Source organism: Buteo buteo, chromosome Z (genome assembly GCF_964188355.1).
Source record: "Buteo buteo chromosome Z, bButBut1.hap1.1, whole genome shotgun sequence".
Taxonomy (NCBI): domain Eukaryota; kingdom Metazoa; phylum Chordata; class Aves; order Accipitriformes; family Accipitridae; genus Buteo; species Buteo buteo.
Genome location: NC_134204.1, coordinates 48,338,530 through 48,364,529, shown reverse-complemented (window position 1 = coordinate 48,364,529; position 26,000 = coordinate 48,338,530). Strand labels below are relative to the sequence as shown.

Sequence of the window (26,000 nt, the reverse complement as noted above, 5' to 3'; positions counted from 1 at the left end):
AACATGTCAAAGTTATCAATTGAATCAATGATGAAAAGAAACATTACTGAAATGCTTGTGTCTGTTTTTTGTGAATGCAAAAATAAAAAAAAATAAAATTTAATTAGATCAAATAAAAAGACAAAACATGGCAGAAAGTAAATTACAGAATCATAGAATATGAAAAGTTTTCTTCCAAGCAGTAATCTTTCTTTATTCATAATCAGAATGAAGTTGTCAGTCTCCTGATACCTAACTTAAATTGTTTTTTGGAGTTTTGTTTGTTTGGGTTTTTTTTAATCCTCCAAGAAGGAAATAATAGTGTTTTCAACCTGACAATTTCACAACTTCCAATTCAAGCTATGAAGATAATGAAGGTAGCTCAAAACTCATGTTTTAACTTTTTCTCTGAAAGCATGAAAACTACAAGTTTATTTTATTCTGACTAATGAATACATAAGGACAACTGAAATTCTTACATAACCAATTGACTCTAGGACCCAGGTTTTTCTTCTGAACACCAAATGCTTCATATACCAATCTAGCCATGTTTTTCATCCCAAATTGATATAATCTTGCTGCCTACAATGAAGAAGAAAGAGGACTTGATGAAAAACAAAGCCTTTCATAGACATAGCAAACTTGTTGAAAACAGAAAAACTATTTAAAAAAATTACATATTGTGGGTGCACAGGGGAGAATATGATGATGTTCACCTGCTTAATCCTTTGTACATGGTTACATTAATCAAGTTGAGAAGTTTTAACCTTTATTTTTACCTGAATGATCACTTCAATACCTGTATCAATTCCATATAGCTCTAATTTCACTTTGCCAGTCTGTTTCAATGCAGATGTGTAACTGCAGAGTAAAAGTGGCCAGGCAGAAGTTTGATTAACTAGATGAAGGATAGTTAGAGAGTGTCATCAGGAAACTTGAATTTGAGGGATTATCTTGTTGTCCCATCTATTTTTGGTGTGGCTACCATGAATGCTGACATTTCTGGAAAACTGAATCTCTGCTTTTGTACTCCAAATGTTCTTAACAAGAAATATTTTATACATTGGATTTAATTTTTCCTATTCACTGATAGCTACTTCTGAATGCAACCTTAATATACATTCGCTGAATATTTCTGCTAAAATTTAATACAGAATTAGTATTAGTATACAGGAAGATTTTTGAGCCTTATTGTTTACAGTCTATCTAAAAAGCTTAATCTCTTCAGTGAGTTTCCCTTGGGTTTCATTTCACAGTGTCTTTCAACAGCATAAAGCAAACAACATGGAAGCTGCTTGCTTTTGAAAGGTTTTCTTACAAACACAATGGCAAGCACTATGTAAAAAGAAAAGTTATAATTTGTCACTGAAGTTTTTGGTGAGATGGGTGAAATATTTGACTAATTCAGAAGTTGTAGGAACATAAGAAACTGATTGTCATTATGTTAACTTGGTGTGTTATACACTATTGTGAGTCCATAATAATGAGTTACAGAAGAATTAATATACAGGCATTTCTCTAAAGTTAGAAATGGCAAGACTTCATATAAGAAATCCACAGAAATAAATTTAATTGAACTCTTTTATTGTCTCTGACCCTCAGGACATAAGAGCTACAAAGCATTTTCTCTGCCATTTCTATGTTGCATAGTTAATGAAGTTTCCTTCCTTTCTTTCTGGTCATTTAATTTCATTTCAGAGCAAATGTGAAATTGTATGCAAAGGAAAGTTACACTGTAATACTAAGACAGGTTTTTTTATATTGCTTTGAGCAAACAGGATTCCCACATACTGTTTTGACATTTCAGTAGAGGCACTGCTGTTGCATCATAGCTATTTTAGTTACAAATTACCTGAATTATCTTTATTTATCATTTCTTTCTGGTAGTGTTTGTGCTATACTATGTGCTGTGGAGGTATAATAATGAATCCTTATTCCTACCTAAATTTCAAATAATAAGAAATGTACTATCACCCCAAATGTTACAACTTTTAACAAGTAAATATGTGAAATAGACAGGTTAAATAGTCTACTGGTCTTTGAAAACATTTCATAACATTTATGGAGCTTATTATTTCTAAATGTATAAACTTATTTGATTTGACACTCAACATTAAATATGATTAGTAAAAACATTTATTTACCCAGCAGAGTAGTGGTTAAACTTCAAGTTGATTTGAAAGTAGAAAGGTCAGTTACACTGTAGCCCAGGCTCAAAATTCAATGTGTTCATATTTTACAGATTGTTTCAAATGGATTTTAAAAAAAAAAAAAAAAAAGTGGAAATAAATTGTCATAACACTTCCATTGAAAACTGCTGTGATTGTTACCCTTAGAGATTATCACAGTTACCTTTAGAATATCAGAATCCAAATTCATGGACTACAGTTCCATATTTTAAAAAGTATATGCAAATTCATCACAGATGAATTCCAAGTCATTGAGGATAAAGATTGTTTAGAATTCCAGTAATACTATTATGAAATACATTCACATTTTCAATTTTCACGGAATATCTGTAAGGCACATGTGCTTAGTTATTAATAAATAAAGCATGGTAGTTTCATAATTATATATTGGAAATTAATAAAGAATTGTTGTTATGATAATTTTTTTAAGGGAGGATTAACAAACCTCAGTGTTGTGCCCAGTTGTGTTAATACAAGGGCTCCCTCCAATGGCGACAAGTTACTTCACATACAATTTATTGCTACATATAGATGAATGAAACGGAAATAATGTACATGGAAGAATTCAAAAAAGTACTTGTCTCTGGTAGTTTACATTAAGATATTTTGAATGCATGCATTAGTCCCTACACCATGACATCTAGGCAATGAAGTAACTTTTCATTGCAGATATGCTGAACATGAAAAAAAAGAAAGAAAAAAGACAATTTTATTAACCACATTTCCAAAGGAGCATGGCGAATGGGCGATAGACCTCTGCTGGCTAGCAATAGCCATTCAAGGGCCCTAGATTCACACTCTACCTACACACCCCTGCAATGCTGTTGAGTAAATGGGATGTCCAACTGCTACTGCTGCAAAAAAGAAACAAAACCACAAACTTTTGTTGTTATCTTATTTTTTAGATATTATTTTTCTTCTATATTAATATGAAAGCAAACTGTTTCAAATTTTGTTTCTTGAAAAGAAAAAAGAAAACCAAAACAAAAAACTAAACAACGCATAAAGACAGGAAGAATTCGTAGCACTGGGTCCCTTCACAAATGTCAGCTGTCACCTTTGATAAATTACCTGGTAAGTGCGGTCTCATCCTCTCTTCATCTCCTACTTCTGGAACTGTTCTCTTATGGAAAGGTATGCTGATATTCCCCTCACAGAGTGAAAGGCAAAAAAAGAGAAAGAAACATGACATAATATCCCAGTGGATAAAACACTCACCCAATGTGAAGAAATACCAGAAAGACACTGAAAGAATATTGGTACAGTTTACCCCAGTATCCTGTTTCTGTCTGACACTGATGGAAAGCTGTAAGAACAGCGTGAGGATTTAGTGAATTCTCACAAAGTATGGTCTCCAAGCCAGCTGTGATTCATGGCTTACTACTTCCCAGGAAGAGGAATCAGTAAAGATGACAGAAGTGGTGCAATACTGCACCACTATCACCAACAGCACACACCAGAATATCCAAATAATTTAGCTTTAAGATCAGGATTGAAATAAGAAAACTGAAGATGAAAGATAGGCCCAACATTTTTACAGAAGAAAAACAAAAGTTTGGGCAAAGGAAAGAGAAAGGACAAGAGAGGACTGAAAAGAGAATATTTCACATGGTTAAACATCAACTTAATATCAAAAGAGTATTGAAAGGAACATATATCTCTAAGGGGTGGTTTGTGTGTCAAGTCTTTGGTGCACTCCCTTACATTGCATTGGAGATGTTAACAATGTTAGCCCCCACAGCACAAAGGAGGTGGACCTGGAGGTCTGAGCCTCACAGAGGTTCCACTGGGATTTCAGTCTGGCGTCACGTTATGAACCCTGTTCTTTTGCCTCCCACCACCTGGCTCAAAAAAAGTCCCCACAAAAACTCCATTTTATAATGTGAAACCAAATACCTCAGAATCACAAAATGGTTGAGCTTGGAAAGGACCTCCGGAGGTCAACTGGTCTAACAACCCTGATTAAGAAGGGTCACCTAGAGCTGGTTGTCCAAGAACATGTTCGGAGGGCTTTTGAAAATCTCCAGGGATGGAGACACCACAACCTCCTAAGGAAACCTGTTCCAGGTCTCTGGAAAAAAAATATTTCTTTACAGTTAAAAGTTTTCCTTATGTTCAGACAGAACTTTCTGTGTTTTAGTTTATGCCCACTGCCTCTTGTCCTATTGTGGGACACCACTAGAAAGAGCTTAGGTCCATCTTCTTTATGTCCTCCTTTCAAATATTTCTATACATTGACAATATCCCCCCTGAGCCTCCTCCTGTCTATGCTGAACGGCTCCCTCAGCCTTTCATCATATGGGTGATGCTCCAGTCCCTTTATCATCTTTGTGGCCCTTTCGTGGACTCTCTCCAGTATGTCTATTTCTCACTTGTGCTGGGAAGGCCACAACTAGACACAGTAATCCAGGTGTGGCCTTAACATTGCTGAATAAATGAGAAGGATCACCTCCCACCACCTGCTGGCAAAACTTTGCCTAATACAGCTGAGGAGATTTCTTTGCAATAAGGATTCATTGCTAGCTCATGTTTAATTTAGTGACTTTGCACTTCCCTGTGCTGAATGTCATGAGGTTTCTGTTGGTCCATTTCTCCAGCCTGTTGAGGATGGCAGCACAACACTCTGATGTACCAAGTGCTCCTCCAAGTTCTGATGACACCAGGAAACTTGCAGAGGGTACACTCTGTCTCATTACCCAGATCATTAATGAAGATGTTAAACTGGATTGGATCCAGTATTGACCCCTGGTGTACACCACTCATTATTGGGCTCCACATAGATCACTGATCATCACCCTCTGGGCCCAACTGTTCATATTTTCAAATATTGCAGAATTAAAGTCACCAGTAGAGTCTACACTTTTACTGCACTTGTGTACAATAGCCAAGTGTTTCTTTTGTATCTGCTCAGAGTAACTAGTAACTTTTACAGCCACAAGTATTAGAAAACTCCGCCTAACAACCCTCATAGTTCTTCTTTCATATATTCTATTTAGGCATTCAGTTCTGTTTTGAGGTTTGATGCATCGCTATCAGGAAAAGTGATGAAATGAAAAAAGTCTGTCAAAAAGTCACAGATGAGAAACTTTATATAAGAAGGATGACATTAACAGCAGTATGCAGCATGTCCATCTGATTGCTGGGTCATTTTACTACAATGGAATAACTTGTTCAAAATTATTTGGATATTATATCGATATTAATAATTTCCTTAGCATTAGCATTACTAGGCTTGGTTTACAGAGTGGAGAAATGAGATTGTTCACAGGACACCTAGCACAGAGAGTCTACAGAGATGTTTTCAACTAAGAAAAAGTAGTTTCTGAATTTCACCTTTTACTTCCATTTAAGCTTGTGATATTCACCATTTAATAAAAATTACGGGGACAACAGTTATCCTGCTTCCACATTACCACTGCCAAAGAGGAAATTGCAGTGATTTAAGTCTAGGAGGTGGGAGATAGTTTTATGTAGATGATATTTCACAGTGTGCTGAACATTTAACCTGCTTTTTTCTAAATTTTCCTGTCTGAGAATTGGTGGTAATGACAACATTTTTCAAGTGTTTTGACATTTACAGAGGTCTCATTAATTTTAATAGTTGTTGTTTTCTTGTTTCTTCCTGTTCTCTAATATATGTTTGCAAATGCTCTTAGTTCAGGCTGTTTCAAGATCATGTATCTCCTTTTATTTAATATTATAAGTGAAACATACATTCACTGCTTACATAAATCTAAGTACCCATGTGACTTTTTTAGGAGGATATTGTCAGCAAAGAAAGTACAAAAGTAGAATGAAAAATAATATGGCATAAAATATAATCCAGTTATTGGTTGATGGTTTGTCGTGCCTTGCTGATTTCATTATTTTGTTTGAAGTTTAAACAATTTGGCTTAATTTGGTTTTGATGTTTATTTCTCCTTTAGCACTTTTAGATGGAAGATAGATCTAATTTGCAGGTCTTTGGGAAGAAGTTCATTTTAAACAATGCTCAAAAGAGAGAATTGCAAAAGGAATAATTTATCTTTACGAGTTTGTAGAGAAATTGAGTATAGTTGATGTATATTATAGAGGAATTCCACTGGTCATAGCAATCTTCTTGCTGACCATTTTAATCTCATGATGTATTTCTTGCATCCTTAGCTGCCTGGTGTGTTTTATGCTGTGAATTTCAGGAAATTTTTGCTGTTTAAAAGATAGAAAATATCCAGAACACTTCTATGGTGCTGGAATTTGTCATTTTTACAAAAAAATAAAAGACCTTAAAGAAGTTAAGAAGCATGAATAGGCAAATGACAGGACCATGTAACAGGACATGGCTATGAGCTAGGTAATATAAACAAGAATATAAGGAGCTTGAGTTTTAAATCTAAGAAGAAACATCAGTAGATGGCAAAGTGGATTAGGTCATGGTCATACTGGTCAACCAACAAGTTTAATGCAGTAAAGCATTCCCCTTAATGTGCTGCCATAAACAGTTGAAGATACTACAGGTGGGAACTGATACCTTGACCTGGAGTGTTTCAGAGAATCCTTCTGGAGACTGAATAATTTGAAATATCTATCTTTATATATAGTAGCTACAGTTGCATTCTTCAAAAAATATCCACTCTCTTCCTGCTTTTCATAATAGTACATGAGAATAATTCACCTTGAGGTGTTCTACAATGAGCAGAGACACAGTTTAGTAACTTCTTATAAAAGGAAGCTGTATAAGATACCTATGTATAATGTAATATTTAATTAAATAAATTCCCTTTCTACATTTCTAGGTCATCATATATAAAACTATTAGTAATGCCATTGCAAATAAACAGTGTTTTGAAACATTCTGAAGAGCACTCAATAGTCTGTTTTTGTCATTTTTAATTTTAGTAACACTTACAGATGACTAGTAATTAAATGGCAGATTTGTCTTCCTCTTGGTAAGTGAAATAATTTTCTATAAGAAAAAAATAGTAATTTCAGTGCTAAAAGCTACAAGATTCCCATTCTGAACTTTTGATTTAAAAGTACAATAAATTATACTTTAATAACAAAATCTACAGCACAATGAATGAAGAGATATTTAAAATATAATGTTGAATGGTATTCCTTAAAACATTCTTAATGGACTGCAAAAACACTAAGTGAAAAATATAATTATAGATGAAGTAGTCTTTGAAATACCTTCTTTCAGAGTTTTTTTTTAAAATTATTTTTGTTTATTTTTCAAATAACATGTTCCAATGGAATTGTATTTTGTGAATCACATTGCTTAAGTTTATAACATTAAATGATGAAATCATTGTGCTGCAAACATTTGAAATCTTTTAAGCAAGGACATTAGAAATAGCTATATAATAAAAACCCTAAAAACAAATAAAAAAGCAAACAAGCCCAAACTCCATTCAAACTAGGGAAGAAGATAGATTCAGGGAACCATTGAATGAAAGGGCAAACATAATACTTTGTGCATAACATCAATATATCTGAAACTAATTAGTCATGGGTGCAGCATGGCAATGATTTTAAGATCCCTCCACTGTTTTGCTTGGAAATCATGTCATAGCTATAGCTGATCAGACATTTTTCTTTTGACCATAGCATTGGTCAAATGACGTGCATAGTGTGCAGATGATGTACACAATGTGCAGATCATGCAAATGCATCAGAGCTTGCCAGATGGAGTATGCTTCTATGGAAATAGCAGAAGATGTTATGAGCAGTGAACATTGACTGGAACAAGATGTTTTTCTAGCCAGGTGTTTTTTCTACCTATCTAGTCTATTTTAATCATGTTGTCGTTAATACACACCATCGTTCTTTACAAAAGAGGTTACAATCAATCAAATTTATGAATATGTGCAACTGCCATGTGTTTTTGTCAATTTAAGATTACTTTAGTATAGTTCAAGTATATCTTCAAACAATTCAGAGACAAGACCTGGTGAAAAATGCAGCGAGCAACTTACAGCCCAGGGCTCCTCACTAGGATGTCACTGATAATCTTTTATAGCCAACAGATCTGTCAGTTTCTGCATTATTCACTGATTATAACCCATAAAGCCCTGGCAATCTTTGATCATTTTATCTATGAAATAATTTTCTCCTAGCCATAATTCCAATCTGGAAATCAAGTAAGGGAGGCAGTTGTGTGTTGCAGTGTTTTCTGTTCAGAGAAAAGGAAGTCCACGCTCATTTTTTTCACTTTAACCGAACAGGTCACACCTGTTGACTTTCAGGACTGACTCAAAAGACTAACAGTAGCTTCCCAAAGTGGTAATACCATGAGAAGGAAAAGTCTGAATGTTTGGGTCCTTGTGCAGTGAATATTTCCTTGACATTGAGGCTGATTGTACTGTGTGCTAGGTTAACTTGAATAGACACTCCTTTTGTTACTGAGATGTAAATAGTTAAACTACTATATGAACTTGGATATAGTTTAGAAGTTATGGGACAAAACAATTTATTCTGAACTCCCTTAGTTCTCAGAAGAGCTCAAGTTGGGTTAATTCTGCAGCATTATTAGAGCAGTTTGAATGATGCTCTAAGGTGAATAAATTGCCAGTAGCCTACTGGGATTTCTATTCTGTTCTTGATGACCCCTGACACTAATACCAACTACAGTTTTGGTGTGTTTCATAAACAGAAAGACTTGTACAGGCCATTTGGCATGACAGTGTTTCCAAAGCATAACCAACATCATGCAACAACAGCAAGTATTTTATATGAACAGCTCTTAGTTACTTCACACTGAATTTGTCCGCTGCTTGTGTTTGTTTTGGTAGTAGAATTCATAAAACACATGATGAGGCTCTTGAGGTACACTAGTACCTCACTGCTAAACTTTCTCTTCTGACAAAATTATCCATGTTGGGGTCCTGTTCCAGTTCTTGTCAATAAACATGAAATAAGAATTTGCGTCTAAGTGTACTTACTTAATATAGTAATATTTGTATTTAATATGAAGTAATATTTTTAATAAATATAATAATATTTCTTACAATGGGTACACAATATCTATAAAAACATTGCGCATATTATTTACTCTGATAGTATGTTTTTACAGTGTATATATAGTATACTATATAGTAAACGTTGCATTTGTAAACAAGCATCATCTGTTCTACGTGATCTGAAGTATGGCTCAGCATACTCAGTGCACGTCTCATACATAGCTTTGCCTATGGGGGACTTTTTGACTGGCTGAAGAAGGTTTAGACATGATGCTGGTATTATCCCTGGTCTAAAACCACATTTGCTTTCTAGATAGGGGATGGAGAGGGAAACAAGAACTTTGTTTTTACCTTATCTTGATTGATGTAAGCTTACCTTCACAATTGTTCTTAGCTTGGTGATGCCCTTCTACGCACAGGATTTAAATTTACTAATACAATCCAGAGCACATGTGTGATTTCTGATACCTTAATGAACTGAATAATTCTATCTTCAAAGCAGGGTTAAAATAGCTTCAGGTAAAGAAACTACAGGGTTAGAAATTGAGTAGGATGGTTAAAACAAATTTGAGAGTAGGCCCTCATTTTCAGGCTTCAGTACAGCCCAGGGTACTTTTCTTCTGTGGAATAAACCAGGCCGTGAAGAGCTATCTACTTAGACATCTATGCTGCTGATTGCCCCTGCTACTGGTTAAGGCTAAACTGTAACATAGTGTTTCCATGTTTCAAAAATGGCATCATTTGAGAAAGATGGTGAGTGTTCATGCTATTAAAAAGCAGCATAATATAGCATCTGTAAGAGCATCAGCTAAGATTCATTAAACAGTTATATTGGAGGGGTTAGCTTATTTATGAAAACAAAGCTTATTATGTGTAACATTCATATTAACTAAGGGTCAAATTGAGTCTTTTTAACCATCAGATGCCTGTGTATGTTGTGAGGACTCTGCATAATCTAGAATAATGGCATGTTCCCTTCAAGTGATTTGGCACAAAAATGAAGTGATGTAAACAATCTGAAAAAGGCAGGGGTGGGAGGAAGGGAACTTACTATATAGTTATAATTGTTGTGTGTTTAAAACGATTGCTGGATTGGACTGTAAAACAGTAATTTCGTAAAACAGAAATTGCCAGTAAAGACAGGCATGTATCTGTCACGTTGAATATGCTTGTCTTCTAAAAAGCCTACAAGCTACTTCCATAGACTTCAGGTATGCCCTTTGTATTTGTAGTCTGGAGGAAAAGCTGTCTGCTTGCCTCCTCTTTCTCTTTCTTGTGAAAAGGATTAAAACTGAAAAAACCCTCAAACTATGTATTTTAACCTTTAGAGAGTTTAAAATCAAGCAATAAAGACCCATTTAATACTCAACTCGATACACTTTAAAGTGTGTTCTTCCCAGATAAAAGCTTTGTAAAATGACAGCTAAAAATATTGATTTCTAAACTGACCATTCTGAATGGTTTAGGGAGTAGTTTGAATTACTTTTAGGCTGTTACTGAAGTAAAAAAACTGATTTTAAATTAAGAACACATGGCTTAAGTATACCCTGCAGTAAAAAATCAAGCAATATGCATTCTGTACTCAACAACTAAATTTCATGAGGTGGCTGCCCTCTGAAAATGATTTTGGAAAAAATGTAAATCTTAATCAAACTCTTCATTTGCTCACAGTACTTAAACTTCTGAGGCCTGGGTTCTGGTTCAGTCAACAAACTAATTGGCACTTTCATTGGTAGCTATATTTGTTGCAGACTGCAAATAAGGTTTTTATGGGACAAGAGATCTGGAAGCGTCTTACCCTCCAAACAGCAGCTCTTCCCCAGTGTTTGTTTTAGCATGTTTCTACCTTCACTGGCTGTGATAGTGAAACCATGAAGCATGAAGTTGAAAGCAGTGTGGACATTCAGAGTCGCTAACTCTCATTGCTTATTACTAGCTTAACAGGTTAGCTATAATGACCCCTTTCACTAGCTGTTTTCTTATTTCTTTTCTTTTCTTTTCTTTCTTTTTTTTTTTTTTTTTAAATTGAATGTGAAGACCTTAGACTTTATTAATTTTTTTTACTAGTACAGGGGACAGAAGGGGCAAACATTCATGTAGAGGAGGATAAATAATGAATGTAATGAAACTCAATGATCCAAAAACTTATGGAAAGAGAAGCTGCATACCTAAAGATCTTGGTTTCTATATACTTCTGCATTTGCAACATCTATGGCTTATACCTATAGCAACAGTACTGTCCATATATCCAGAAATGTGTAACCTTTTTAATTCTTCTCATAAAAATATTTCCAAGAGCTATTTCTGTCTAATTTATCAGATATTTAGATCAAAATGTTTGAACAAATTCTTTTTCTTCACATATCACAAACATGCAATGAGGAAAAAAACCACACAACACCTGAACATGTAACTAACAAAATCAGAATATATTCTCCAGTCTTTAGGATGTCAAAGTTCATGATTACAACTCTTCAGGTTTTTTACATTCTTCTTTACATTTCTTTATGTTTCTTTATGTTCTCTTTATATAACAAAAAGGGACAGTAGTCTTATCAGTTAAATACTGCCAAAAAAAGTTGCTATTATAATACTTTTTTTCTTTTTTTAATCTCTCACATGGGAAGAAAATTTGAAATTTAGATTTTTTTTTCAACAGAACACTGAATTAAATTCTTTTATAATACTCTGGATTCATTAATTGGAAACCAGAGTCTTCCAACACCATGGTCTGGCAGTATAAGAACTTTTTAGATTAAACATATTACACATCTAAAACACATGTTTCCAATGAAATTAATCTAACCTTTTGGTAAAAGCTCACTCTGCTGTCTTATGAAAAAGTATTAGATGGTACAACACACCAAAATGCTAGGATGTTCTACACATTTTGTGAAAGGAATATTTGGGTTTGAAATGTTTCATTCACTTAAATTTTAGAAGGTGTGAGATTTTTCTATAAGTGTGGTGTTGGTATTTAACACACAGCTCACTTAACATTTAATCCAGAAAAATAATCAGGATCGATTCAGCAGTTGCTCCTATGGAATTCACTAACAATTACATTTTATTCCTGTGCTTACCTGTTTGCCAGATGAGGGTATAAAATGAAAAGATCACCAATATTTCCATATATTTCTGTATTCAATACAGTTGTGGCTGATCTCTTTTTCATTTTCTTCTAGGCCTTTTCTGGAAACACAAATGCTGACAGTGTTGTATACTATAAGCTTCAGCATTCCATTAAAGCAAGATTTCTCCGTTTTGTGCCTTTGGACTGGAATCCAAATGGCAGAATTGGAATGCGCATTGAAGTGTATGGATGCACATACAGTAAGTGTTTTGCTGAATCAGCTAAATGAAATGACTACTCATCATTGCCTTTTGCTGCCTAAATTACACTTGAAAGTAGATTTCTAAGGTTAAATTTAATCTTGAATAAAACTGATTCAATAAGTCTACGTGCAGACTTCACTATTTCTGCATCATCTAACAATATGTGATGCTTATTTTCCAGTGCTTTCTATATTGGAGTGAATGGTGTGGATGTAATCCAATAACTGATTTACTGAAAACTCTATTTTTGATAGTCTGAAAAACTCATCTTAACATGGTGTACTTTCTACATGAAGGGCGAAATGTGGAAAATGTTTACAGTTTTGAATATACATGGTCTTGGTCCTGAGCCAATAAGAGTAAAAGTAGATAGACCCACAAATACACAATTGAAGGATACTTCAAAGTTGTTATATATTTAGGGGATATTTTTAGAATAATTTTTGTGTCATTAATAAAACATTAATAACTGATATAAGCATTTGGAACACAAATGCGTAAGTGTTATGACTCTATTGATCTGCTGGACAATGTAAATCTTCCTGTTATCTTCCTGTTACAATTCTTCATCTGCAGACTTTTTAAAAAATATTCCTCTCAGCAAGTTGTTTACTGTTTTTTATTCTCCACATCTTTCCTCCATGAGGGAAAGAGAGTTTATTTTAAGAAACCCCTTTAATTGCCTGTTTTAAGTACTTCATCTGTTGTTTTTTGTAGGATTTTTTTTTTTCCAACTTTTATCCTTAAGTCATGCTTTACACTGCTGATCTCTTCTGAATGGTCTCCATATCTCTCTCTTCTATTTCCATTCATTAGTATCTGACTTTAAACTGAGTATCAGTAAGACATGTCTGGGTTTTCTGCCTTAAACTTGGCTTTGTAAAATGAGTAAAAGACCATGAACTAAGGATACTGAAAATTTCAACCTGGCTGCAGGAGATTAGGTCACCTCAGAAATTAGATAAAATGCCCCATTGCAGAGAACAGACAGGTCATGCCAGGAGAAAGGTATGAGAAGCTAAAAACATGCAGAATTCCTCAGTGACATCTGCCTGGAGACTAGGAACATGACTTATGTTTCCTAGAACAATCTAATGATACTGCTGTAACTGAGGAATGTGGCCAAGATTCAACTTACCCTCCACTGTTTTAAGTACCAGGACTACTATAAGTACCAGGACTACTAAAAGTAAAAAATGGAGGCTGAACAGATAGCTTCATAATTCCCAGCTGAAATCTTATTTGAGTCTCACATTTGAAATCTCATCTCTGTGTTACTTGATGAGACTACATTCTTTTTTGTCTCTAAGCTTCAGTGAAAGTCAATTGGCTTTCCTTCTTCCAAGTCCTTTACCTTGTGCATTCAACAATTTTTAAATAGTTATTCAATGTCTTGTTGCCAAACACTTCCAAACTGAAGAGGTCTCTTTTGCACATGCCTAAAATCTAGATTTTAATCTTCTATATTCACTACTATAATTTTCTCTATCACACCCTGCAAGGTATCTTATGGCTCTCTTCTGTGATATCCTTATTGCCATGCCAATGGAAAATCTAAGAGTTTAAAGGACAAAAAGAGAACAGTGTCCATGTTACTAAAAATAATAAAATATATAGAATAAGCAGTTACACAATTAAATTTTTTTTTGTGTGGTCAGTAACTACTTTTGAAGAAGATTATGTATTTTTCTGTATTTTAATTATTTCATACAGGATCAATCCTATAGGTAGCTTATGGAAACAAATAAATGATAGCTATTTTCTAAGATTAGGCTGAATTTAAAAGGAATATTTACTTCATCCATTATCCAATGTAATGCAGTACATAAAAAACATGAAAGTGTTAAAAATACAGAAAGGATTTTTTAAGGATTTAAGGATTTTTTTAAGGTGGTTAAGATTTTCTCTGTATTAATGATATTGTGAGTTCTTAAAATGCTTATTTTTTCTATGTATAAATGCTTTCATTTCAAATGAATTGCAGACTGTCACCTCTTTTTTTATTTTGAACATCTAGAATTACCATGTGCTTTTAGTAGTTCAGTTCAATGGTTGCTGTTGAAGACAAACCAGGTGATTATGGTCTTATAGTTCTAAAATATATTTAATAATTTGTCTTGTCCTCCATTTATCAGACAAACACAGGACATGTAGTTATTGTTACAGTAATTATGCCTGGCTGTTTCTGAATTGTTATGTACTTTTCCAGGCGGGACCAGAAAATAAAGAAAAGCAGAAATGCCCATGATACCTACTTTAACTTTGATTCACACTTTCCAGATTTCCCATTTCTCATTCTTCCCTTCAGAGAGATCTCACTGGGTCTTATACTGTAAGAGTAAGCCACTTTCTTTCCATTTACCATCAAATATGTGGACTGTGTTCTGTATTCAAGTGCAAATGCAGTAATTTCTTCGTTCAGTCTTATCTGTTGCAAATTACCCAACTAAAACTAAAATTGCAAGAATATATAAAGTTGATCTCACTGTTCCATAAAGTGATACCAAAAAATGCATATCTGTTACATCTAAAAGAAGCCATTACTATCTTAGTGAAGTAAAGCTTACAGGACAACTGTTGGCACTCCTTTCAAGTTGCTGCTCTGTTGTCTTCCAGCCAAATACGTACTCTGAATAATTTAGCCTAGTATCCTCAGAACTAATGTTTCCCTTTAATTACAGTCTCAAGGAGGTTTGGTAATGTCCATGATAAATGTCCATAGGATAAACCAGGATATTATGAGTTTTGTTTCCTTTTTTTTTTTTTTTTTTTTTTTACACAGAACTCCCTTTTTGGTAGAAACATTTTAGGCCAAGGACTGTCACACTATTTATGTTTTTAAAGCATGCATCCAGAACAAGTGCTTTCATTTTTGCCTCTTAGCACTTATGGAATAGAAAGGCTAAATAAGGGTAGTCAGTTATGGAGTTACATGAAACATTACAAGAATTCCCCTGTAATCTTTGTGTTTCGTTCTTCTCCTTCCTCACTCTACTACCTCTGCCACATTCCTCAGCTATCTTACTCCTGTTCTACAGCCTTTTTCATGTAAGAAAGAAAGAAAGATGTTTTCTACCCCCAGTTGATCTACTTGGTTTCACGTGGAGTGATGCAATCTGCTTGTGCCATGACTACACAACAAACAGTCTGTGCTGTCAAAAAACCCCCACCCCAAAATCTCTCTCAACCTTTGCCTGATAGTTCTTCCTATTTAGTGTGTGCAAAAGAGACTGATGAATCTCTACAGACATTTCCTGTGTCATGTTCCTGAAATGTCAGATTGTGACAATTAGGCCCTGTAAAACAGAGTTCAGGTTAAGCTATCCCCTGGCACTAAAAAAGGGAAATTGAAGGTCTCTTTGGCTTACTCCTTTCTCCCCTCATTACAATGCTCTCTTTCTCATTCCATCCTCTGAAAACCATTAGGCTAAACATAGGAAAAAAAGGAAAAAAAAAAAAAGGCTTTTTCATATGACAGACAGAAAGATGAGTTTAAATGTGAAAATGATGACTGCATAAAATTGTAGGAGAAAGATAACTGCAAACTAAATGCACATTGTACATTAAAACATCGTTAGATGCAGTGCCTAACAACAGGCACTGCAGATACTGTGATATCAAAACCCTCTTCCAGAGTTCTCTAACACTGTTAAATGTGTTGAGGCTTTCTGAGCATTCCCTTCATGTCTGGAATGTGAAAAATCAATGGCAGTTACATCAGTCAAAGAAAGGACTAAACATCTTCATAACTGGAATAATGTGCTTTCAAGGGCTTGATGTGAATGTGATTGTATAAAAGTTCATTTTAAATGTGGTTGATTATGAACAATTTTAATGTGACCCCCCTCTGCCTTTTTTTTTGCCCCCCAAAGGCTTTGTGTAAAGCAATACCTAAGTCCTGATTTACCTAACTTTTCTGAACACCATGAACATTCTCAGGTCTGCTTTCCCCAAAACTGGAAAGGGCCAGAAAGCAGATTTCTCATTTTAGTACAATTGGCCAGGACTAAGCATGTCTAAAAACAATAAAAAATGCTAAATAGTTTGCATTGTTTATTTTTGTTTTTCTTATAGAGCATTAGTATTATTTCAATTAATTTAAAGATCAACAAAAGTGAAATAATTTTTCAAACAAAGATATTGCAAGTAAAACTTTTGCTTAGCATCACTAGAACTCAGTCTTATGGTGTGTGAGGAGGTTTCCAGAATTTCCAGTTTCTGAGGCATTTCATCACTTCCAAAGGTATTTTCACAGTATACTAAGGATTTAGATTACATTAATTTGAGAAAAACACATTGTAAATTGTGGTAAGAAAAGATAAGTGTTCACAAAGCAAATCAACCTGTTTTATTTTCCTGATTTATAACAATAGAGTAGAGAAAACCCATGGAGACTGATGTTCAAGTCCAGGGACTATTAGAAGCTGAGAGTAGTTGGCAAATATGAAAGAAGAAAATGTTATGGCACCCTGGATATTTGGGCTCATTCTTTCTATCCTGATAACCCTATAGGAGACCCAAACTTTATCTCTCACAACTGTTTCAATTTATTTCTAGTGGTAGTGCATAGATGGTGAAGACAAAACGTGTTTGAGACATGTTGTAAAAATTTTGATTAACATCTGCAGCCCTTTCACGATCTTCATTCATGCATGGTGGTAGTGGGAATTTGGTTTTTTATTTTCCACATTTGGACAGAGTAGATTTTACTTCTTAGGAGCTAGTGCTGCAGAATAGTGAAAGAGATTTTGGAGAGCAGTGCTAAATGTTGGCTATGATCTTGTCTAGATAACTAATAACAAGAGTATGTTCCCAATTAAAAACCCCAGCTGTTATCAGTACCTAATAAGAATATATTTAGTTAGCTGGTTTGATAGATACATAACAATGTACAAGTTCTATTACTGAAGTTTTTATTGAAGCTATTAAACTTCACATTCATAATTTAAATTTAACGTTGATTAATGTTTTTACTGTCCACATTCATTCAATGACATAATGAAGTAAAATAGTTAACCTAAGATTCATTTTTAGGTAGAATGTCATATTTATTCATTGTACATTTGGTAAATGAATTCTTCATAAGTAAGAAGTACATTATCAAGATGTGAAAAAAAATCAAGAAACTATATTTAAAAACAGCTGCATTCACTGGCCAGAGTTTTTGAAAACAGAATATAAATGACTGACTTTAAGTACCTTAGTTAATTTGAATTGAGTTCATTTCCATGCTGACAATGTGGAGAAATATTTTTAGTGAAATTAAATAAAGTTAGTAAATAGATAATGGGCTTCTGTTGACTTACAAGAAGTCAACCAGTCAGTTGAAAAATAACTTCATATTTTAGTAAGTGTCCTTTATATCTTCATTTATTTCACAGATGTATCTTTCAAGGGTAATTACCTTCTTCTTCTTTACTTATGAACTGTGAATAGTCTATGTGCTTTTTATAGTGTTATCAGTTCCTTTGTGTGTGTTTTGTTCAATCTGTTCTGATTTTGACAGATACTCTTTTATATTATTGGGATAAAATCGGTTGCTTCTTTTCTTTTCTTTTCTTTTCTTTTCTTTTCTTTTCTTTTCTTTTCTTTTCTTTTCTTTTCTTTTCTTTTCTTTTCTTTTCTTTTCTTTTCTTTTCTTTTCTTTTCTTTTCTTTTCTTTTCTTTGCCCTTGCCCTTGCCCTTGCCCTTGCCCTTTTCTTTTTCCCAAGTAAAGTGAAAGTATGTGACCTTGAACGAAATTAGGTAAAACACTGTCACAAATAGAAAGTAGATTTCACTGTAGCACTGTCATGGAGCTGTAACACTGTACCTACCTTTTAGCACAGTCATGAGAAGTATGAATGTAAGTAAGGCAGAAAGCATACATTCATAATATAATAATGAAAATTCCTCAGTATTACTGTTTTCTTCATCTGTAAAACTTAGGAGTTTATTATTTTGTGCATTATAGTACAGAATCAAGCAGGTCAAGGGAGGTGATTCTGCCCTTCTACTCCAATCTCGTGAGACCCCACCTGGAGTACTGCATCCAGCTCTGGGATCCCCAGCATCAGTACAAAACATGGACCTGCCAGAGTGTGTCCAGAGGAAGGCCATGAAAATGGTCAGAGGGCTGGAACACCTCTCCTATGAAGAAAGGCTGAGAGAGTTGGAATTGTTCAGCCTGGAGAAGAGGAGGCTCTGGGGATACCTTATTGTGGCCTTTCAATATTTAAATGGGCCTTATAATAAAGATGTAGAGAGACTTTTCCAGGGCCTGTAGTGATAGGACAGTAACAGTTTTAAACAGAAAGAGGGTAGATTTAGATTGCACATGATTTAGAATTTTCTTTTTTTTTTTTTTAATGATGAGGATCGTGAGATACTGGAACAAGTTGCCCTGAGATGTTGTGGATGCCCCATCACTGGAAGTGCTCAAGGTCAGGTTGGATGGGGCTTTGAGCAACCTGATCTAGTGAAAGATGTTCCTGCCTATGGCAGGGGCACTGGAACTAGATGATCTTTAAAAAGTCCTTTCTAACCTGAACTACTGTATAATTATATGCTATGAAGATGTCCCTTGAAGTGTGTCCCCAGCTCTCCCCATTGCAGTTGTTGGAGGCCTGCCTATCTGGCTGTCTGACCTGCTTTCTAGAGTGGTTTGCTGCTTGCTAGGGACATGGATCCAGGATATTGTGAAGAGACTGTTGAGGCTTGTCCAGCCTTCAGACTTTTCCCCTTTGCTGCTTTTCCATGTGGGCACCAACAGTAATGCCAGGGGAGACTTGGTGTGTACCAAGCATGACTACATGTCTCTAGAGGCAAGGGACAAGGGCACAGGGTGTAAGGTGGTGTCTTCCTTGTTCATGCTGACAAAAGAGAAGAGCTTGAGGAGGACTGGGTGGATCCTTTGGATCAATAACTAGTTGCACAGCTGGTGTCAGCAGCAATTATTCAGATTTAACAACCTTAGGACACTCTTTGAGGATCAAGAGTTGCTAGGAAGAGATATAATCCATCTGACCATGTAGCACTAAAGCATCTTTTCCAACAGGCTGGCCAATGTGGTGAGGAGAGCTCTAAATTAGTAATGATGGTGGAGGGAGATGATGGCCCAAAATCAAGTGAGGAAGTGGTGGACTGGTTTGAGAAACAAAGGCTTCAGGGCAGTGTGGACAAGAGAGCATGGAAACAACAAACCGGGGCTGAAGTGCAAACAAGTGCAAACACACAAATAGGGAAGTGCTGCTGTGAGGGCAACATTATGGAAGAAGTTCTCACACTTTTTCTGAGAAATCAATACAAGTGAATGCCTTTCTGAAGTGCCTGTGTGCTAATGCACACAATATGGGGAACATACAGAGAAACTGAGGTCTTCGTGCATTTGAAAGACTATGGTCTCATCATGACCACAGAGACATGGTGGAATAGCTCACACAACTGGAGTGGTGCCATAGCTGGATACAGGCTGTTTAAAAAGGACTAGCCAAGACAATGAGGAAAGGCAGTTAACATTTATGTGAGAAAGCAGCAGGGGTGCATGGAGCTCTGCCTAGGGACAGATGATGAGACAGCTCAGAGTTTATATATTAGGATTAGAAGACAGACCAAACTAATAACCTTCCACAGTGATATAACTGGCTTGGTGAGTGAAAGGGAGTGTTTGGTGTTGGTTATCTTGAGTTTAGCAAGAGTTTTGAAGCTGTCTTCCATAATGCTGTCATAGACGACTGATGAGCACAGGTTATTTAGGTAGAAAATGAAGTGGAATGAAAACAGACTGAACTGCCTGGCTGAAGCAGTTGTGATCAATGGCACAAAGTCAAGCTGAGTCTATTCACTTGTGGTGTATCCCATGGATTGGTGCTGGTTTCTGTGATGTTTAACATCTTCATTAATGACCTGGATGATGAGCCAGAGTGTATGCTCCACAACTTTGCAGCCAATAAAAATTTGGAGGACTGATTGACACACCAGAGGGTTTTGATGCCATTTAGAGGGATCCAGACAGGATGGATAAATGGGCTGATGGGAATATCATGCTGTTCAACAAAGGGATGTGCAAGGTCTTGCACCTGTGGAGGAATAATCCCAGCAAGGGTTTACCAGTACACACAGGGGGCTGACTGTGGCCTTGAAGAAAAAGGCATGAGGGTTCTGGTAGACACTGTGTTGACTATGAGCTGAAAACACGCCCTTGCAACAGAGAAGGCCAATAGTATCCTGGGCTGTTTTAGGAAGAGTGTTGCCAACAGGTCAAGGAAGGTTATCCTTCCCCTTCACTCAGCTGTGGTAATGAGACATGTCTGAATTGCTAGGTCCAGTTCTGGGATTCCCACTACAAGAAAAACTTGGACATACAGGAGTGAAACCAGTAAAAGGCCACACATATGATTAAGGGACTGGAGCATCTACCATATGAGTAGAGATTGAGAGAGATGGAACTGGAGAGTAGAAGGCTTGGGGGAAATCTTACACATGTGTATTAATAGCTGATGGGAGGGTGTAAAGAAGACAGAGCCAGGATCTTTTTAGTGGTGTCCAGTGACAGGATAAGAGGCAATGGGCACAAACTGAAATACAGTTGTTTTTACTGTGAGGATGGTTGAACACTGCCATGGGTTGCCCATAGAGGTGTAGTCTCTGTCCCTGGAAATACTCAAAACCTGACTGGACACAGTCCTAAGAAACCTGCTGGATCTGATACTACTTTGCTTGGGGAAGTTGGACAGGATGGTTTCCAGACATGCATGGCAACCTCAAACATTCTGTGATTCTATGATGCCCATACTAGAAAACTGATGATACAAAGTCCTGTATTCCAGTACTAAAACTGTAATTCACCTTAATTAAAATTGTAATTTGTTTATGGTGCCAGTAAAAAAACATTTAATGAAGAGAACCAGGCCCTACTCACAGCTGATAGGTTTTCATTTTAGAATATTTTTGCTTCCTAGGATAGTATGCCATGATATTATTTCAAACTACTGTACAGATATCCAGATTGATTTCAATGGTGGCTTAAATCTACAACCTGCATGAAGGCCCTGAAAATCAGTTAACTGTAATGGACATGATTTTTCTCTTCTTTATTTTGTTAATTGGAATTAATTACAGATAAATTAATAGAGATTTTCACACTAAGAATACAGTAAGAACAGAAATGGTCAAAGTACTTCATGGCTCCAAAACAAGGAAGACCTTTCAGCATGTGAAATTAGTGCTAGATTGGAATAGACACCAGATCTCTTCTGCTTACCTTGCTTTATTATCTAGTGATAGAATCATCATTAAAACAAGAATTTGGGGAAGAACAGGAATAACAGAAATAAGCTATACTTTACTGGGTACAAGTGAATCTAGGGATGTTAGTGGTGGGACTTCATATCACATTGAAGTAACATGCAACTGTTTCTTTTAGACATAGCATTATACATTATCTTTCATTTCTTTACTTCTAGGGTCCGAGGTGGTTGGCTTTGATGGGAAAAGTTGTCTAATTTACACATTTAATCAAAAACTCATGAGTGCACTGAAAGATGTGATTTCTCTGAAGTTTAAGACAATGCAAAGTGATGGAATTCTCCTCCACAGAGAAGGACAAAATGGAGACCACATCACCCTGGAATTAATTAAAGGGAAGCTGTCCCTACTCATTAATTTAGGTAACAGCTAAAGTCTCATAAAGTCTAATATAGTTATTAGGTACTATTTGACTAAAACTTCTTTTAATTTAAGTGGATTTTAATGTTTAGAAAATGATAAACTAGCAGTATATATTTGAATAATTATATTTTTATATGGAATTAATAGTTTTTATTTTTCTTCTTTCAAGGTGATACTAAAACTCATCCTTCTAATGCCCAAATTAATATTACACTGGGCAGTCTTTTGGATGATCAACACTGGCATTCTGTTCTCATTGAGCACTTTAACAATCAAGTAAACTTTACAGTGGATAAACACACTCATCATTTTCATGCAAAAGGAGAATTCAATTATTTGGACCTTGATTATGAGGTGTGAAAATTACCTTTCCTTTATTACATTTATTAACTTTGTTATGTAAATTCAGTGAAACAAGCAAAGGAGACAGAACTGAAGGAAGTTTGTAGTGCTTTAGGGATATTCTGCCTCCTGAAGGAATTAAATAGAGAAAAAGAAATGTTCTTACATTACTAATGCTCCACTAGACTTCAACTCAAGATTTTCAGAAGACCATCTTTTTCATTTCAGAATTCATTATTTTAATATCTGTGTTTCAGTAGTGCTGCAAATGTGGTAAACAGTATGTAAATATAAGAAATGAGCCCCAAATCAAAGTTACTATTTTATGGCTTGATGAAAATTGTAATAAATCAGCATAAAACCATTTTAGAAATGTTTAGATTAAGACTTAAATTCCTGTTTAATCTGGCAAATGTACTGTGAAAAAATCTTGCTTACACAAGTGGTAGATTCATGAAAAGCAATAGATGTAATTTGCTGTGATAGTTTCCTACCTATGGTTAAAAAAACCCCATTATTTCACAGTTGTAATGTGATGACTGGTTGTTTTATGTTTGCCCCTGTCCTGTTTGTTGGATAAGATAATGAGTGATAGAGCAGAGTGTCTGCAACCCATAGATTTATATTACTTTATTCTACTCATTCAAGTTCTTAAGCAGTTTAGAGTAAGATTTCATGCTGTTCCATGTCTGCAATACTCCATTTCAAAAATATCATTCACAAGACTAAAGTCACGATTCTGCTTAAAATTTCTGAATCTAAGCCACAATTCCAAGGCTTACGGGTTCATACCAATTAAAAAAAAAAAAAAAAGAAAAAGAAAAAGGAACAACAAATGTTAGTTTTAACTGATTGGCAAATAGATTTATTTTAGTAAAGCAACCAGTATTGCATATTTTTTTTTTCCTCTCTTCTACATACTTTACTTTGAAGTATGTGTTACCAATACAAGGTAGAAAGGAAAGCAAAAGCTGGAAAAATGCCTAAAAACTTGCAAAAAAGTATGAACCACTGTATTTAGAATTGCATTTGTGACTATAGAAATGTCTCAATTTAATAACTTAATGAGACAATATATTTAATTTTTTTTATTATATGATTTTAAATATTAAGTGAAATTTCAAAATTAAAAGATAAATAGTTTAAACTGACCTTTTCTATAATATTGGCTAGAATATCTTTGAAATGGGTGAGTTCAAAAGTTCACTTAAGCTGGCATCCTGTTTCTGATGGCGCCCAAGAGTGGAAACATAGACCAGAGTATAACTCAGGTCACCCTTGTGGAAATGCTTTTTTAAAATAATCTACTACTTTCTAAGTATTTCTGCTTCAGGGACTTATTAAGGCAGAGTGATATTCTTGAATTTAATAGCTCTCCATGGATTTTTATTTTTATTAAATCTTCCGATCCCTTTCTGAACCCCTGTAAACCTACAGCATCACATCAAGGGAGTGCACAACCTAAGCATTTTGAGAGGGAAAAAGTATCTCCTTTCATTTGTTTTGAATTTGCCCTAGAGTAATTTAATTTGATGTACTCTTGTTCTCTGTTATGGTAGTTATTATTTGCACACAGTGGAGAAGTCAGGTTCAAAATTCCTAAAGAAGTTGTTTGCGAATTCTCTTCTCCCTTTTTGCACTGTCCAGTGTGGTCTGCATGTACTCGGCCTTGTCCTTCTTCTCCTTGGTTTTGCAGCTGTACTGGACCCTGAAAACTGACAAGACTCTATACTAAGCAACTATTAAGAGGCATCCTCAGAAGAAAAAAAAAGCCAATATTTCAAAATATTTTAATGCATACATATGACTTGATACAGCCTAATTTTTGTAGCTGTTCTTTTAATATGTAGATGTGATACAAGGAAATAGCAAAGTAGCAGATTCATTATTGGCCAGTCTTTGACTTCTGCTCTTATGCTATTGGCAACTTCTTTCCTTAGAAAATTACTTAATAGTATCATTGATTTCTTTTCTCTTTCTAAGCTCAGCTTTGGAGGGATCCCAGTGCCTGGAAAATCAGGGACATTGTCACACAGGAACTTTCATGGGTGTTTTGAAAATATTTATTATAATGGAGTGAACATTATTGACCTGGCCAGGAGGCATAAATCTCAGATCTACTTTGTGGTAAGAGATTTATAGTTAAGAAAGAATAAATAAGTAGAATAGAGAAAAGAAAAAAACACAATCATTTTCATAGGCAACACAGTTCTAGTAAAATCTATGTTTAATGAAAGAAAAATCAAGGAATCACTTAATTGGGCTATTTTATATTTGCTGCAGTACAGACTCATGCAGTAGACAATTCAGGATGCATTTTATTCCTCAGCTCTTCAGCTGATATTTAGATGTGTGTGATATCTCACTGTTGTGGTATCTCACTGTTGCGCAGTATCTCAGTGTTGTGCAGTATCTCAGTGTTGTGCATGTACAAAAGCGAGTGAGTACTGTAAGATGTAGCTGAAATCATCGCAGCTCTGGCTTTGACTTCTGTACCTGACTAATAAGAACACCAGCAGCATGTTTTAAAAGCCTTCTATTGCTGAGGACACTGATTCACTCTCTTTTCTCCAGAGCATTATAATTTTGATAGGTAAGTGCTGTTTGTCAATTTATACTGCACTTTGTCTGAAAAGCTGTAGTTTAGGTTGGTGAGTTTAATGCATTTATTGTGACATAGCCAACAGTTGTATTAGCCAAACCCCTACCATTAAAAGAAACGGTTCCAACAATGAATCAACTTTCTTCTGTGTTACAGAAGGTTTTCTATAAATTTTACTAAGTCTTTTGTTTTGTTGGTTTTTTTTCAATACTACTAGAGCCATCTCTATTTGCAGTATTTATTTATTTAGCAGCAGGATATGCAGGGATATGATGGAAACAGTCAGTTCAAAATAATTAACAAAATATTAAATGCTTTGAAACTCCAAATCTTTTGATTTGGATTTCAGTTCAGAATATGAACAATCAAATTTGGTTGTCTGTCCCAGAAAAAATGGATGACAGGCATCTGTCCTCAAATGAATCTCATTGGAAATATTCCAGAATTAACTAAACTGATACCTCTGTATAATATCCTGTCCATGACACTGATGTATGTTGGGGAGAGGGCAGTTATAGGAGGTTCTCTGTGGACTAACGAAAGGGTAGTTATGAAATTATTGTCATAGGAAATTTCATCGTATTCATCTCAAATGACTTAAGATCTTGTAGTGCTTTCAAAACTATTTAGGAGATGTTTTGTAATGTAATTGTGCCAGAAAATATCTATGTTCCCATAGAATCCTTGTTAAATAGCCACTTTGCTGGTCTGATACAGTATCAGGCGGCTGTCCAGATAATGTGGAAGGGGAATCTGCAGATGGTAAGCTTTTAACATTTAGCAAGGTTTATTAATCTGATGACTTCTTTTTCACTATGGGTCAGTTCAGTTGACTATTCTTTTCTCTACAGCTGAATTCATAAGACAGAGCTTTAATTTATATATATTTTTTCCTTTAAGAAAATAAAAAGAGATAAACTTTAATGTCTTTCCGTGCCAGGGGCTAGTGAGTTTTTCTTAAACTGT

At 35.1% G+C, this 26,000-nt stretch overlaps 1 protein-coding gene across 1 annotated transcript in view; it reads left to right on the top strand.

Annotated features, from left to right (window-relative positions):
• The window catches only part of CNTNAP4 (contactin associated protein family member 4), a 250,869-nt gene that overhangs the window by 141,425 nt on the left and 83,444 nt on the right, over positions 1-26,000 (top strand). The window contains exons 4-7 of the mRNA XM_075019693.1: positions 12,292-12,439; positions 21,886-22,089; positions 22,260-22,444; positions 24,416-24,559. Of these exons, the coding sequence (XP_074875794.1) occupies positions 12,292-12,439; positions 21,886-22,089; positions 22,260-22,444; positions 24,416-24,559 (681 nt within the window). The remainder of the gene's footprint in view (positions 1-12,291; positions 12,440-21,885; positions 22,090-22,259; positions 22,445-24,415; positions 24,560-26,000) is intronic.